Below are 12,658 nucleotides of genomic sequence, written 5' to 3' on the forward strand. Positions count from 1 at the left end.
TAGTGGAAAGCTGCCTTAGTAGATGAAATAATGGGATGGACAACACCAACACCAGTTGACTGACATGCACGTCTGCATCTCCTGACTCTGGGTGTGTGCGTTTATTTATTTATTCGAATTAGGAATGTAGTCCAGATGCCTTTATAATCGTCTTCGCGCATTGCCTCATGTATGATGTAATACCAGACAGTCAGAGGCTGATGGCGTTCCCTTCCAGCAGCGTGGTTATAAACCAATATCAACTGGAACTGAGATGAAGAAACATAAATCTTTGTCCAAGTGATCATTTTGGCATATTACTAGGATGTTTGGAACTTTCTGCTTGTGTGCTGTCCATATTCTGTCACTTAAATATTGCCTCTTCTCTTTCCATTGTAGATAGGCTGTTTCTGAATAATTAATTGTTTTACAGCTGAAAGCAGTCTCTTCAAGATTGAATTGGATAGCTCTTCCATTATCTTTCTCATCCATTTCAGAATTCTTTACTAGCAGAGTTCAGGAAAGGAGGCTTTGTTAGTTATCCTCAATGACAAAGATTGATCTAGCCCAGTTTTTTCAGGGCTTTCTTTTTAAAATTTCTCAAACAGGACTTCTTCGTGCTTTCAAGGGTTGATTCAGGTCTCTGAAACTCTAGGTGGTTTCCTATTTCTTTAAAGCAGTAAGTACACTGTTGATTTGTTTTGGTATGACTCTAAAATAATTCCCAGTGGAAAGTACTGATGGCATGCGTAAAAAGTGGCTGTTCAGCTATTGTCTGAGATACTCGTATTCTCAGGAAGTTGAGTTGGTAAGGCCACTGAGTGCAAAGTGGGATTAGAACCTTTTGGAAGTTACTTCCAAACTACACGAACCTGTGAATCTTTGTAACCTGCTGAGTGTTAACTTCTTTGCATTTTACAGTTCCTGTAAAAGCAGGTGAGATTCAGGTTGATTATTGAGAAGCATGTGTTGCTGAGAAATCTTTTGTGATTCTAGAACTGATAAATGAAACTTTCTCATTCCAACAACAAGGTCTTGAGTGAAAGAAAATCATGTTTTGACTCTTAACATTCACTTGTTTGCTAGATGAGGAGTGAGAAGCTTTAAAATATTTACCGTTCAGTCAGCAGATTGAGAGTCTCATAAAGTTATCTACACTTCCTTCAGTTTATTCAAGACTACTTACTGAAATAGACTATAATTTAAGCAGGTAACTGTGTAGGAGAAAAAACGAAGGCCTATGTCTTACAGATTTTCTTTGGTTGACTTTGACTGACTTTCTTAAACATACATTTAAGAAATATATTTGTGGTCTTCTAACTGCTATGGGGACTAAGGTTTGCAGTGTTCAACTGTGAAAAAGATTCTGTTTGGTTCTGAAAAATGTTGTTACAAATTTTCAGATCCTGGTCTGTCCTCTGAAGTTGCATGTTTGCTGTGTGGGTTGTTTTGTGTATTACGCTTTTTGTTTGTTTTTTTAATACAAGACACCAGACTAGGTGGTGCTTTGGAAAAGTAGACTTATCTTCTCCTATCATTACTTCAGGATAGCGCTTGTGACTAAACATCAACCTAATTCTTCCACTTTTCTTTTAAAAGCAGAAGTTTTAAATGGGATTGTGCTAACTTCATTGAGTTTAAATCTGTGTGATTATAACCAGACACCAGTTCCTTGATGTACCTAAATGAACATCCTGAGTATAGCCGAAATAGCAAGAAATTAAGTATACCTATCACATGGGTAGACTAAGGTAGTGTAATAGGGTAGTAAATTCATGGGATCATAGGGTAGCTCAGGTTGGAAGAGATACCAGATCATCTAATCCAAATGCTCAAGGCAGGGTAAACTATGAGGTCATATCAGGTTGCTTGGGGCTTTATCCACTTGTCTGAACACTATTATGTTCTGAAGTTACAGGCTTGCTTGGGAGCATGTATTCAGAGATACTTTTTTATTATTATTATTTTTAGATTACTTGTTTTGGAATTTCCTGAATTCACATTTATCTCTCTTTTTAAAAAATAGTGCTTTCTGGTTGAGGGATGAGAAGATGAGATTTGTGCAAGATACTACTTGAATGAAATTCAGATCTGGAGAAATTCATTCCGTTTTTCAAAGGGAAGGTGTTAAAGGGAAAGCTTGGTTCTCTCCAGAAAATAGGCTTGCTACTGGCTAATCTTGGTGGTTCTTAGTCTAACTTTGTGTTTTGGACATTGCATGCTGCTTAGAGACAGTTTTTACTTGCAATGTATGATATGACTAATATGGATTAGCTGTCTGTGCAGAAAGTGTAAGAAGTCTGTGTAGAAGGATGTTACTTCTGTTGGAATAGCTCAGAAATCCAGCAGCTGGTAAATGTGCTTTTCTCGCTTTCCTTTATATTACTACATGTTATTATGGTAGAAGAAACTCTTTGAGATTACTGTATAAATAGTCAAGGCAAATGCTGAGACTTCTGAAGAATACTGAGATTCTCAATGTACATATTATGTTGCTTTCATGGGAGCCCACTATTTAAAAAAAAAAAAAAAAAAGCCTAACTGTTTTTTTTCAGTAGCTTGGTTTGGTAAACTCAGTAAATGAGCTGAGATTTGCTAGCTGTAATGATGTATTGTAAGCCCATACACTTTTAACAAATAGATTGTAGCTCATTACTGTGCTTGTCACATTGAAATGACTGGGAGATTCTGTAATAATTAAGGTGGAGTTAAGATGACTTAGAAATAAGATTTGGGTTTTTATTTATGGTATTCTTTTCAATTCCTGCAGTTGTTATCTTTTCTGTTTGCTCCTAATCCTTGAACATGATCCTTTTTTTTTTTTTTTTTCCTCTACAGAAGTGAACTTCCATGTATATATGGTTATTCCATGTCTATATGGTTACTCAAAGAGAGTGTGTGTGTCTGTATATGTATTTGGTGAGAACTTGTGATCTTACATGATGAAAGTGACTAAGTTTTTTTCAGCAGGGACATGGGAATATTGGAGTTCCTCAAGGGCAGATATGTACTTAAAATAGACTAGTACCCCCTGTAAATTGATAGCTGTTAACATATGTCATGTCATCCTATGCTCTACCTCTATTCACATAGTCGTAGAATCATAGAATGGCTTGAGTTGGAAGGGACCTTAAAAATCATCTAGTTCCACCTGCCCTGCCCAGGACAGGCTTGTCACCCACTGGATCAGGCTGCCCAAAGCCCCATCCAGCCTGGTCTTGAGCACCTCCAGGGATGCAACATCCACAACCTCTCTGGGAAACCTGTTCAGTGCCTCACCACCCTCTGAGTGAAGAATTTCTTCCTAACATCTAATGTAAATTTCCCCTCTTTTAGTTTAAAACCATTCCACCTTGTCCTGTTATTATATGCCCTCACAAGGGCAGAGCAGAGGGGTACAATCACCTCCCCTGGTGATTTGGAAGAAACATGGAGAGTTTCTTCCAAAATGTTGTGAATAGTAGTTTAGGTTTGTATTTCGAAGTACAAAATTTATCCTGTTTATCCTGCACAAATGATGATGATTAAAAAAAAAAAAAAAGTTGATGGTGTAATTTGAAGTTACGCTATTTACTTTCCTTTGAAGCAATACAGAACAGATACGTGATGAATCTGGAATCACTCTGAGTTTTTAATTTTTGCTGTTATTAATGAGTTTAATTTCTTACATGAGGCTGTAGCTTTAGACCTTCTATCATTTCTTCTAATCTATGTCATTAGTTTGGCTTAATTATTTTTTTTTCTTTCCCTCAGGGAAGGAATCTGAGTTGTCTTCAAAGTCTGAGTCTCTAGAAATGTAGTCTAACTAAACTGACGTTTTTGTGATGCACCATTTTGCTGCTAGTTCCTCCTTTTAACACTGTGTAAGTCCTCCTGCTGTTACAGATTTGAAAAACAAACTGTTTTGAAAAATAAATAAGCATTTTTTTTCCTGACACTAGAGGGCACGAGATACTGGTTAAGGTGAAGTCTGATCCTAACAGCTTGCTTAAAGATATTAAAAAAAGTTGCATTGCTTATCAGCTGCATTGAAGATTCTGTGGCTGTCTATGCAGTGAATGCTTCCTTCTCTTGTTGTAGTTGCTGTATGGTAGCAGTGTGGGCCAGGCCTTCTGGAGAAATCTCCTACTGCAGTTTTTAATCTTGCTTTGAAACTAAGGTAGCTAATGCACTGGAAAAAGCTTGCTACCATTCTGTCACTTCTGTCAATAGTTTCCTGTTTCTGTTCTTAATCATCTGTTGAGTTTCTATGAGCCATTCTAGAAAGGTATATGAAACTTTCACAGGTTTGGTTTGCCAGTTAGGCCTTCTCAGGATATTCTGTTGGACATGTATTTTCTCAGTTGCTAGGAAGTGCATGATTTTATTTCTCATTCGGTCAGTGGAGTGTGTTTTTTTTCCTTCTTCTGCTAAACATGGCTTTACTACTTCTTTGTAGTATATTTACCTTCTTTTCTGTGTTCTTTGTTCATCATTCTCATAATATTATGTCACATCTAAATTTGTTTTCATTTGCTGCTGTCGTGGTTTAACCCGGCCGGCAGCTAAACAGCACGCAGCCGTTCGCTCACCCTCCCCCCTCCCTCTCTGGGACGGGGGAGAGAAATGGAAAGTGAAGCCCATGAGTTGAGATAAAGACAGTTTAATAAGACAGGAAAATAATAATAACAATAATAATAATAATACAATGATGATAATAGTACTACTACCAATAATATGTACAAACAAGTGATGCACAATGTAATTGCTCACCACCCGCTGACCGATGCCCAGCCTAACCCCGAGCAGTCCGGCCCCCTCCCCCGGCTGGCCACCCCTATATATATTTTAGCATGACCCCATACGGTATGGAATACCCCTTTGGCTAGTTTGGGTCACCTGTCCTGTGTCTGTCCCCTCCCAGCTCTTACTGCACCCCCAGCCTGCCTGTTGGCAGGACCGAGCAAAAGGCTGAGATGTCCTTGGCTTGGTATAAGCACTGCTCTGCAACAATGAAAACATCGGGGTGTTATCAGCACTCTTCTCATCCTAAGCCAAAACACAGCATTCCACCAGCTACTAGGAAGAAAATTAATTCTGTTCTAACTGAAACCAGGACAGCTGCGCTTTTTTTTTTTTTCCTAGTGCTATATCCTGTGATGCCTGTAATGGCAATGCAGTGGGGAAAAATTGTCAAGGTCTTTCAAGAAAAGTAATAACTTCTTTGCTTCAGTTTTAGCTATAGTATCTTTGGCTCGTATGCTTCATTAAAGGTTAGATTTAATCTTTCAGTCCTGAACACCTGTTTCTGAATTCCTGACTGGTCAAGTAACTAGCATTGTACTAATATGGCCTCTTCTAAGTATTCCTGTAGCTTGGTTTCTCTTCTGTCTTTCATGAATTTTGTTTTCCAAGGTGCTGCCTACATTAATAGAAGTTCCAAGCTGTTTCCTGAACACTTCTTATGAGTGGTTATACATATCTTTTTCCTTAAATTTAAGTAATTCATGCAGTAGATTCTTTAACTGGATATCTTATGCGCTAACTTGAAAATGTTTAATGTGTGTGTGTTTTTCAGATGGTTAGAAGCAAACTTGTAAAATTAGGTTTAGAAAAGTAATTCAGTTTCCTAGCACTGATTTTGACCTATCTTTGCAACTGGGCACTAGGGTTTGCACTTCCATTATTCTGTAACAGCTAGTCACTGGCTTAAATAAGAAATCTGGATGCTATAAAACAAGTTCGATGTCTGCGTTGTCTTAGGCGTGAGAAGTAGAAGTCTTCCTAGTCCTTTTTTGTATAGGACAATGCAATCCTGCGTGCGCTTGTGATGGATGTGCTTTTCCATAACTTATATTGAAATATAAAGTACTAATTTATCACTGGTATACTTCTGATTCTTATGAAAGTTTGCCTTGTGATAGTTCTTTTTGCTTAATTAATTTGTCGTGTTCTGTTCCTTTGTTTAAGTTAAGGTGGTATGACCTTGTTACGACATTTTTGTGAAATTTGGGGAAAATGTGTTGCCAAACAAACTCTGAAATTTATCCCAAAGTAAACTAGATGAGAACTAGTATTTGTGAGCCAGGGACAGTCAAGTCATTTTAGTAGAGAACAGTGTAATCAGGTGACATCTGCACTGCAGGAGCCCGATGTGATAAGTTATGAGCAGCCTAAAATGGCTCATGTAATTAATGCTGTCAACTTGTGGTAACAGTACAATTTTCTTGTCAATACATTTTGAAAAAGAAAATGCAGATACATTTAAAAAATATCAATGTGCTTCTTGAGGCACAAGTTTTGTTTTCTGTTTTCTCGAAGTAACTGGAGAAAAGCAACTTCTCGAAGTTGCTGCCAAAGAAGTTACATGAGCGGTTTCACTTCTAACTTTTGAGTATTTATTTATTTTATTTTTCCATCTAATGATGGTTATGCCATCCTTTGCTCTGAAGAATGGTAAACTTCCTAGTTCACATTTCTTAGTATGGCAAACTGCAGTTCTGCCGGTGAGACAATTTTGGTTTGTAACTTGCTCTTCTATTAACTTGAGTATAAATAAAATGAGATTTCATAAGGTTTACTTTTCAGCTCTGTTAATTGAGATGGCTTCAAAATTGTGCTTTAACCATAGTGGCACAAGGCAGATGCGTAAGTGTGGTTAAGCATACTATGTCAAGCCAGCCCCAGTTCTTTTGACTTCTGAATTTTAAAAATGCAAAAATGCTTTCAAATTGTTCTGAGAACTTTTACTCCACTTTTTTTTTTTTTTTTTTTTTTTTTTTTTTTCCCCCCATGATTTTTTTCCTATGACTAAACCAAATGCGATTACTTAGATCAACAGAATGGTAGGATTTGATCTCATATCCAAGTCCCATGGGCAGCAAGGGGCTTATCAATAGATAATTAGACTGTTTTCAATGCTGGTGAATCTTTAACTTGTAATACAGTGAAACCTTAACTTGTAAAAACTTCTTGTTTTCACCTTTCATTTCTGAGAAGTTCTTTCAAAGTCAGTGCTACCATTGTGTGTACATGCACATGTGTGTATATATACGGTGTATGAGAGCCTTTAGCTGTGTAAACATATCTTTTAGGTGAATTCTAGTTAATCATTTATGCCCAAACAACTTTTACCTCATCATTACAGCTATGTTACTGTATAATATCTCTTTTCTGCAGACACCAAAGATGCTAACAAGAAAGATTAAGCTTTGGGACATTAATGCCCACATAACCTGTCGCCTGTGCAATGGATACCTGATTGATGCTACCACTGTTACAGAATGCTTACATACGTGTGAGTATAATTAAATATTTTTTTTATTTGATGTGCAATGTGATGCAACAATTTTTAGTTGAAATTCAAACATCTATTATGCATCTATAATGCATGATTTGCTAGACACTGTCTTTTAACAAAATGATGTTTTTAACAAAACAAGTGAAGAGAACACTAAAGCTTTACTGCCCAAACTTGAAGCCATAGATAAGTGGTAACATATGTATTCAGAAATGCAGTTAATTTTCCTGCTAAAGGAATGTGGTATGCCTAGTTATTTCTTCTGTGACAGTTGACCCAGCATATGTGCTCCACCTGGAGCCTGCCAGATGTCTCTTGCTCTCCTGTCTTTATGCAGAAAGCAACCATATTTGATGAAGAATAAGTATATTTTATTGTACCCTAACAGTAAGCATTTGTTCCAGAATATTTTGAGGTATTTGTTATGTTGCTCTGTGAATTTCCAGTTTCAGATCAAGGAATTATGCCCTTGAACCTCACAAAGCCTTAGACTTCAATAAAACAATAACTACAAAACCACCTTCACTTGAAGTTATAAATTCTTCTCAGTACCTTTGTTGCTAATATCACAGTATGTAAGGATGATAGGGTTTGAAATACCGTGATGGAGACTGGCATATGAGCAGAGTTCCAACTAAAGGTCTGAAAAGAATCAATAAAAATCAGTCCTCCTGAGGAAGAGCCATAGAACTCACTTAGTCCAAAGTGCCAATTCAAGAATTGTTCTGTCTTAAATCAGTTCTGATTCTTAGCTTCCTTTGCCAAAGTACGCGTCAGCTGAGGAATTAATCTTCAATCCAGAAGACCCGTGCTAGTGGCATTCAGTATCTTCTGTAGTAGCTACAATCATGGCTTTACTTTACATGACAGGGTTTTACCAAAAGTATTTTTTCTAGCTGTGTCTTCAGAATTCCTGCAGGTTACCAACATGTTCTTGTAAGCTGGGCCCTTCTGTTTGTCCGGTTTTATTTGCTGGGAGCTGAGAACATCATTTGTTTTGTTTTTGTTTACCTGCATTAATCTATTAAAGAGTACTTGCTATACAACTCCTTACATCCAGTGCATTTTACAATGCTTCTGTCACCATATTTTATTCTGATAAAACTAGTATGTTGTTCAAATAGCTTCATCACCCATGGCCTCATTGCTTTCTCAGAAGGGAATTACTTGATGGCAGTGGCTTTGTCTCCACAAAATGAAAATTTTTATTTCGGTTGACTTATATGCCACTTAAAATTTCATACAAAGGGGAAATAAGATACTCATGACTTGTCTAATATTATATTTTCCATTGTACTTCTTTTCTAAGTTCTGCTCATCAGTTTTAATGAGTCTGCTATTCTTGTCATGCTTCCATGCCATTTTGGTTATTCTTCTGTCCCTTCAGTTCGTGTTTCACATCTTAATTTCTATAGTGCGCATTCTGGAGAGTAGGGGAGACAACTGGATCCTTAAGCCAGACTTTTCTGTAGTTTTTGTCCCGAAGTCTTCACTTCACATCAACAAGACATTACATATAAAAACAACATTTTGACAAGTCATTTGTCTAACTTAGAGCTAGAGGGTAATATTTCGTCGTTCTTCTAATAGTACAAAAAACAAGCTCTCCAATCTGTTCACATCAGCCTTACCATTTCTTACATTCACTTATGAAGTAAGTTTTTATTAATACACAGTGTTTTCTTCAAAGGCCAGGGAATGCCTGTTGCTTGTTCCTACTGTTTTTTTGTTGTTGTTGTTGTTGTTGTTGTTTTTTTTTCTTTTTTTTTTCCCCCCATTTGTGGCTTGTCCCTGGTTCTGCTATCACTGGCTTGGTAAGATCAGGGTATAGCTTCACTCTTGTGAATGGAGCTACTGTTGTGGCATTCCACTGCAACAGACGGCCATGCATGCAAGATCTCTGCTTTGTGCACAAAGCTACAGGACTTGTCCCAACCATAACCTCTACCAACAACAGTACTATTGCTGATACCATGGAAGTACAATGTGGAGTACAGTCAGGATGCTTGCTTTGCTGCTGAATAATTTCCCTGATATTAACAGATGTTTTTTTTTTTTTTTTCCAAATGTACCATCATCCTGTCTGAGAGGTAGATGGCACTGTAGTTAAAGGAATTCTTTCATTTTGTGTGATAAGAATGAACGCATTAATACCAAAATGAACTGCTGCTGTTTGAGGAAGAAAAATACCACTTTTTTTCCTCTACAGTTTTTAATTTGAGATTATTTAGAACTTCAGATGAAATGATGTAGTGATGTGTATTATCTGTACTGTTTCTTAAGAAATAAATAAATAGTTGATTTTGAATCAGATGTGAATAAGTGTGTATATGGAGCTGGAAAATGTTCCAAAAAGTGTACAGCTCTATAACGTATGACTGCTTTAGCAGGTTTTGCTAGCACTTCTTACAAATACTGAAGATCTGTCCCTATGGAATTATTTTTTCTGAAGGAAGTTTAACTGCCAAGTACCCTGTGAAAATTAGAGGTGAAATATTGCCTGGATATCCAGTTTTGGAACATTTTCTGTTGTTTTAAAAAATAATAGATATACGAATGATGTCTTTGTCCTAGGTTCACTTCCACGGTACACTTCTCTGTGTGGCCATGGTTAAAGCAGCTTGGCTTAGTACCTTAGTATGGTATATAATGCATGTAGTATCATCCGTGCAAGCTGGATGCTGGAAACTGGTGTGCTCGAAACTAGTTCTAGTAAATTCCAAAATGGGATAGTGTGTTGTATGCTATGTTAGGCAGACTCTGGCTATGTACAGGTGCCTTAATTCTAGTGCATCGCTTTTCTGTATCAGGAGCACTTGTGAAAAATGTTGGAAACTCTGTTCCGTGTGGTTAGATATGCTTGCACAATGTAAAAAATTACTCTTGTGTATATTTCAGTAACAAGCATTTCTGTAAACATATGAAAAGAAGCTTTTATTATTGTTATTATTATTATTATTTTATTTCTTTTTAATTGTGGATGTCCTTGTTACCAGTCTGTAGAAGCTGCCTAGTGAAATATTTGGAAGAAAACAACACCTGTCCGACTTGTAGAATTGTTATACATCAGAGCCACCCATTGCAGTATATTGGGTAGGTATGAAAGCAAAAATGCAACTAATTGCACTCTAAACTGTTTTAACCTCTTTAATACAGCACAGCTTTTTCCTAAATTTTCTTAATTGCTGATCAGAACGCTACGCATTTAAAAGGAAGGTTGAACATGATTATGTGAGGAGATAACAGGATCAAACTTTGCTATGAATTTGCAATTTCTTAACATCTGTTAGTATTTTTAAATCTTAATATGCAAAGTATGCACTTTACTGTTTAAATTTTGAGAAGTTCTAATGACTCATTAAAGTTACATAAATGAAACATTTGTAGAAATTATTCTTTTACTAAATCATCAAAACTGTAAGTCCCTGTCGAATCGTGCTTTGAAGGATGAAGTGAGTACCGATAGGCAGGAAGGAACAAGTAACACTCAAGACAGCAGTTTTGTCTACTGTAAAGCTACAGGAATATACCAGTGCCTTGATTCAGAAGATTGTTTTCCATGTCAAAAAGAGACAGGAAGCAGAGCATCAAATTGAGAACAGCTAGGAAGGAATTCAGCAGTTGGCTTTTAGTCATTGAATGCACTTCAAAGGAAGTATCTTCCCTGCAATAATTATAAAATACTGCCCCTTCAAGATTAAAGCAGTCTTTGCTTTGCCTAATTTTGGTTTACTAGTTTATTTATGGTAGTCAAGAGTTTCACAATACATGTTAGAATATAGACTTGAATGCCTGTTCATCCCCCGGTCTGGGGAACACATAAACCAAACATCATCTATTTAACAAATCTGAATGATGTTAAATTCTCACCTTTGATCACATAGTAATGGCAGATTTACTCATTTACATTGAAATATTTTTGGAGATATTCCTGTAAATCTATATGTGACAGTTGAAAATTGGGTTGCTATTGCTTGACATGAATTTTAGAATTAATGATATTTTGGTTCTTCATGTAGTGCTATTTCAAGAGGTTTCTAATCATACATAATAGTCTTTGAATTGTTGCCATTTCTGTAATTATTCTCTGGTCTCCACTGGTGTGAAGTGCACAAGTCAGGTGATGAGAAACCTGAGAATACCTGTTATTTAACCTGCAAACATGTTATTTAAGTCAGATCCAGGATTTTGTACTCCAGGCTCTACTGAAGGAATGACCTTGCAGCAGCTGAGACATACTTAGTTTCTGTTTCTGACTTTATCTATGGATTGGTGTTGTGGTTTAACCTGGCCAGCAGCTAAACACCACACAGCAATTTGCTCACCCTCCCCCAGTCCCTCTCTTGGGATGGGGGAGAGAAACAGGAAAGTGAAGCCTGTGAGTTGAGATTAAGACAGTTTATTAAGACAGGAAAATAATAATAACAATAATGACGATAACAATGATGATAATAGTACTGCTATTAATAATGTGTATGAAACAAGTGATGCACAATGCAACTGATCACCACCTGCTGACCGATGCCCAGCCTAACCCTGAGCAGTCCGGCCCTCCCACCCCGGCTAGCCACCCCTATATATTGCTCAGCATGACCCCATACGGTACAGAATACCCCTTTGGCCAGTTTGAGTCAGCTGTCCTGGGTCTGTCCCCTCCCAGCTCTTGCTGCACCCCCAGCCTGCCCCCTGGCAGGACAGAGTGAGAAGCTGAAATGTCCTTGGCTTGGTGTAAGCACTGCTCTGCAACAATTAAAACATCAGCGTGTTATCAGCACTCTTCTCATCCTAAGCCAAAACACAGCACCCTACCAGCTACTAGGAAGAAAATCAACTCTGTCCTAATTGACACCAGGACATCTATCCACCCCTTATTCCATACCATTTTTGTCATGCTCAGGTTACACTCTTTCCAATACATTCTAATTAATCACCATTCTCATCTATGGTATATAGCAATCATGGTAGTGATGACATACAGTATTGTAGAATAATTAATGTGATAGAATTCAACTCATGGGCTATTCTCACCCAGTATTAAATCCCTTTGAGGTACACACCGGGCCTCCCCATTCTTTTGCATTACCCACCAAGTATATCCAGGTCCCTGAGCAAAAGCAATCCCATGAATGGGTTTGCCTTTTCCTGAGGCAGGAGTAGCCCAGACTGTTTCACCCAACTTGTTTCTTACATGCACTACAGGAACTTTATCCCCATCTACAGTACGTAACAGGTTTGATTGGGCAGGTCCAGCTCGGTTGGCAGATCCCCTAGTATTGACTAACCAGGTGGCCTTTGCCAAATGCGTATCCCAATTTTTGAATGTCCCAGTGCCCATTGCTTTCAATGTAGTCTTTCACAGTCCATTGTATCGTTCAACTTTCCCGGAGGCTGGTGCATGAT

General features: G+C 37.6%; 1 protein-coding gene across 2 annotated transcripts in view; it reads left to right on the top strand.

The window, feature by feature from the left end:
- The window catches only part of PCGF3 (polycomb group ring finger 3), a 54,145-nt gene that overhangs the window by 25,197 nt on the left and 16,290 nt on the right, over positions 1 to 12,658 (top strand). For both annotated transcript variants that reach the window (XM_032206454.1, XM_032206455.1), the window contains exons 2-3: positions 7,138 to 7,255; positions 10,255 to 10,351. In XM_032206454.1, the coding sequence (XP_032062345.1) occupies positions 7,147 to 7,255; positions 10,255 to 10,351 (206 nt within the window). In that variant the 5' untranslated portion in view covers positions 7,138 to 7,146. The remainder of the gene's footprint in view (positions 1 to 7,137; positions 7,256 to 10,254; positions 10,352 to 12,658) is intronic.

The sequence above is a fragment of the Aythya fuligula genome, chromosome Z (assembly GCF_009819795.1).
Source record: "Aythya fuligula isolate bAytFul2 chromosome Z, bAytFul2.pri, whole genome shotgun sequence".
Classification (NCBI taxonomy): domain Eukaryota; kingdom Metazoa; phylum Chordata; class Aves; order Anseriformes; family Anatidae; genus Aythya; species Aythya fuligula.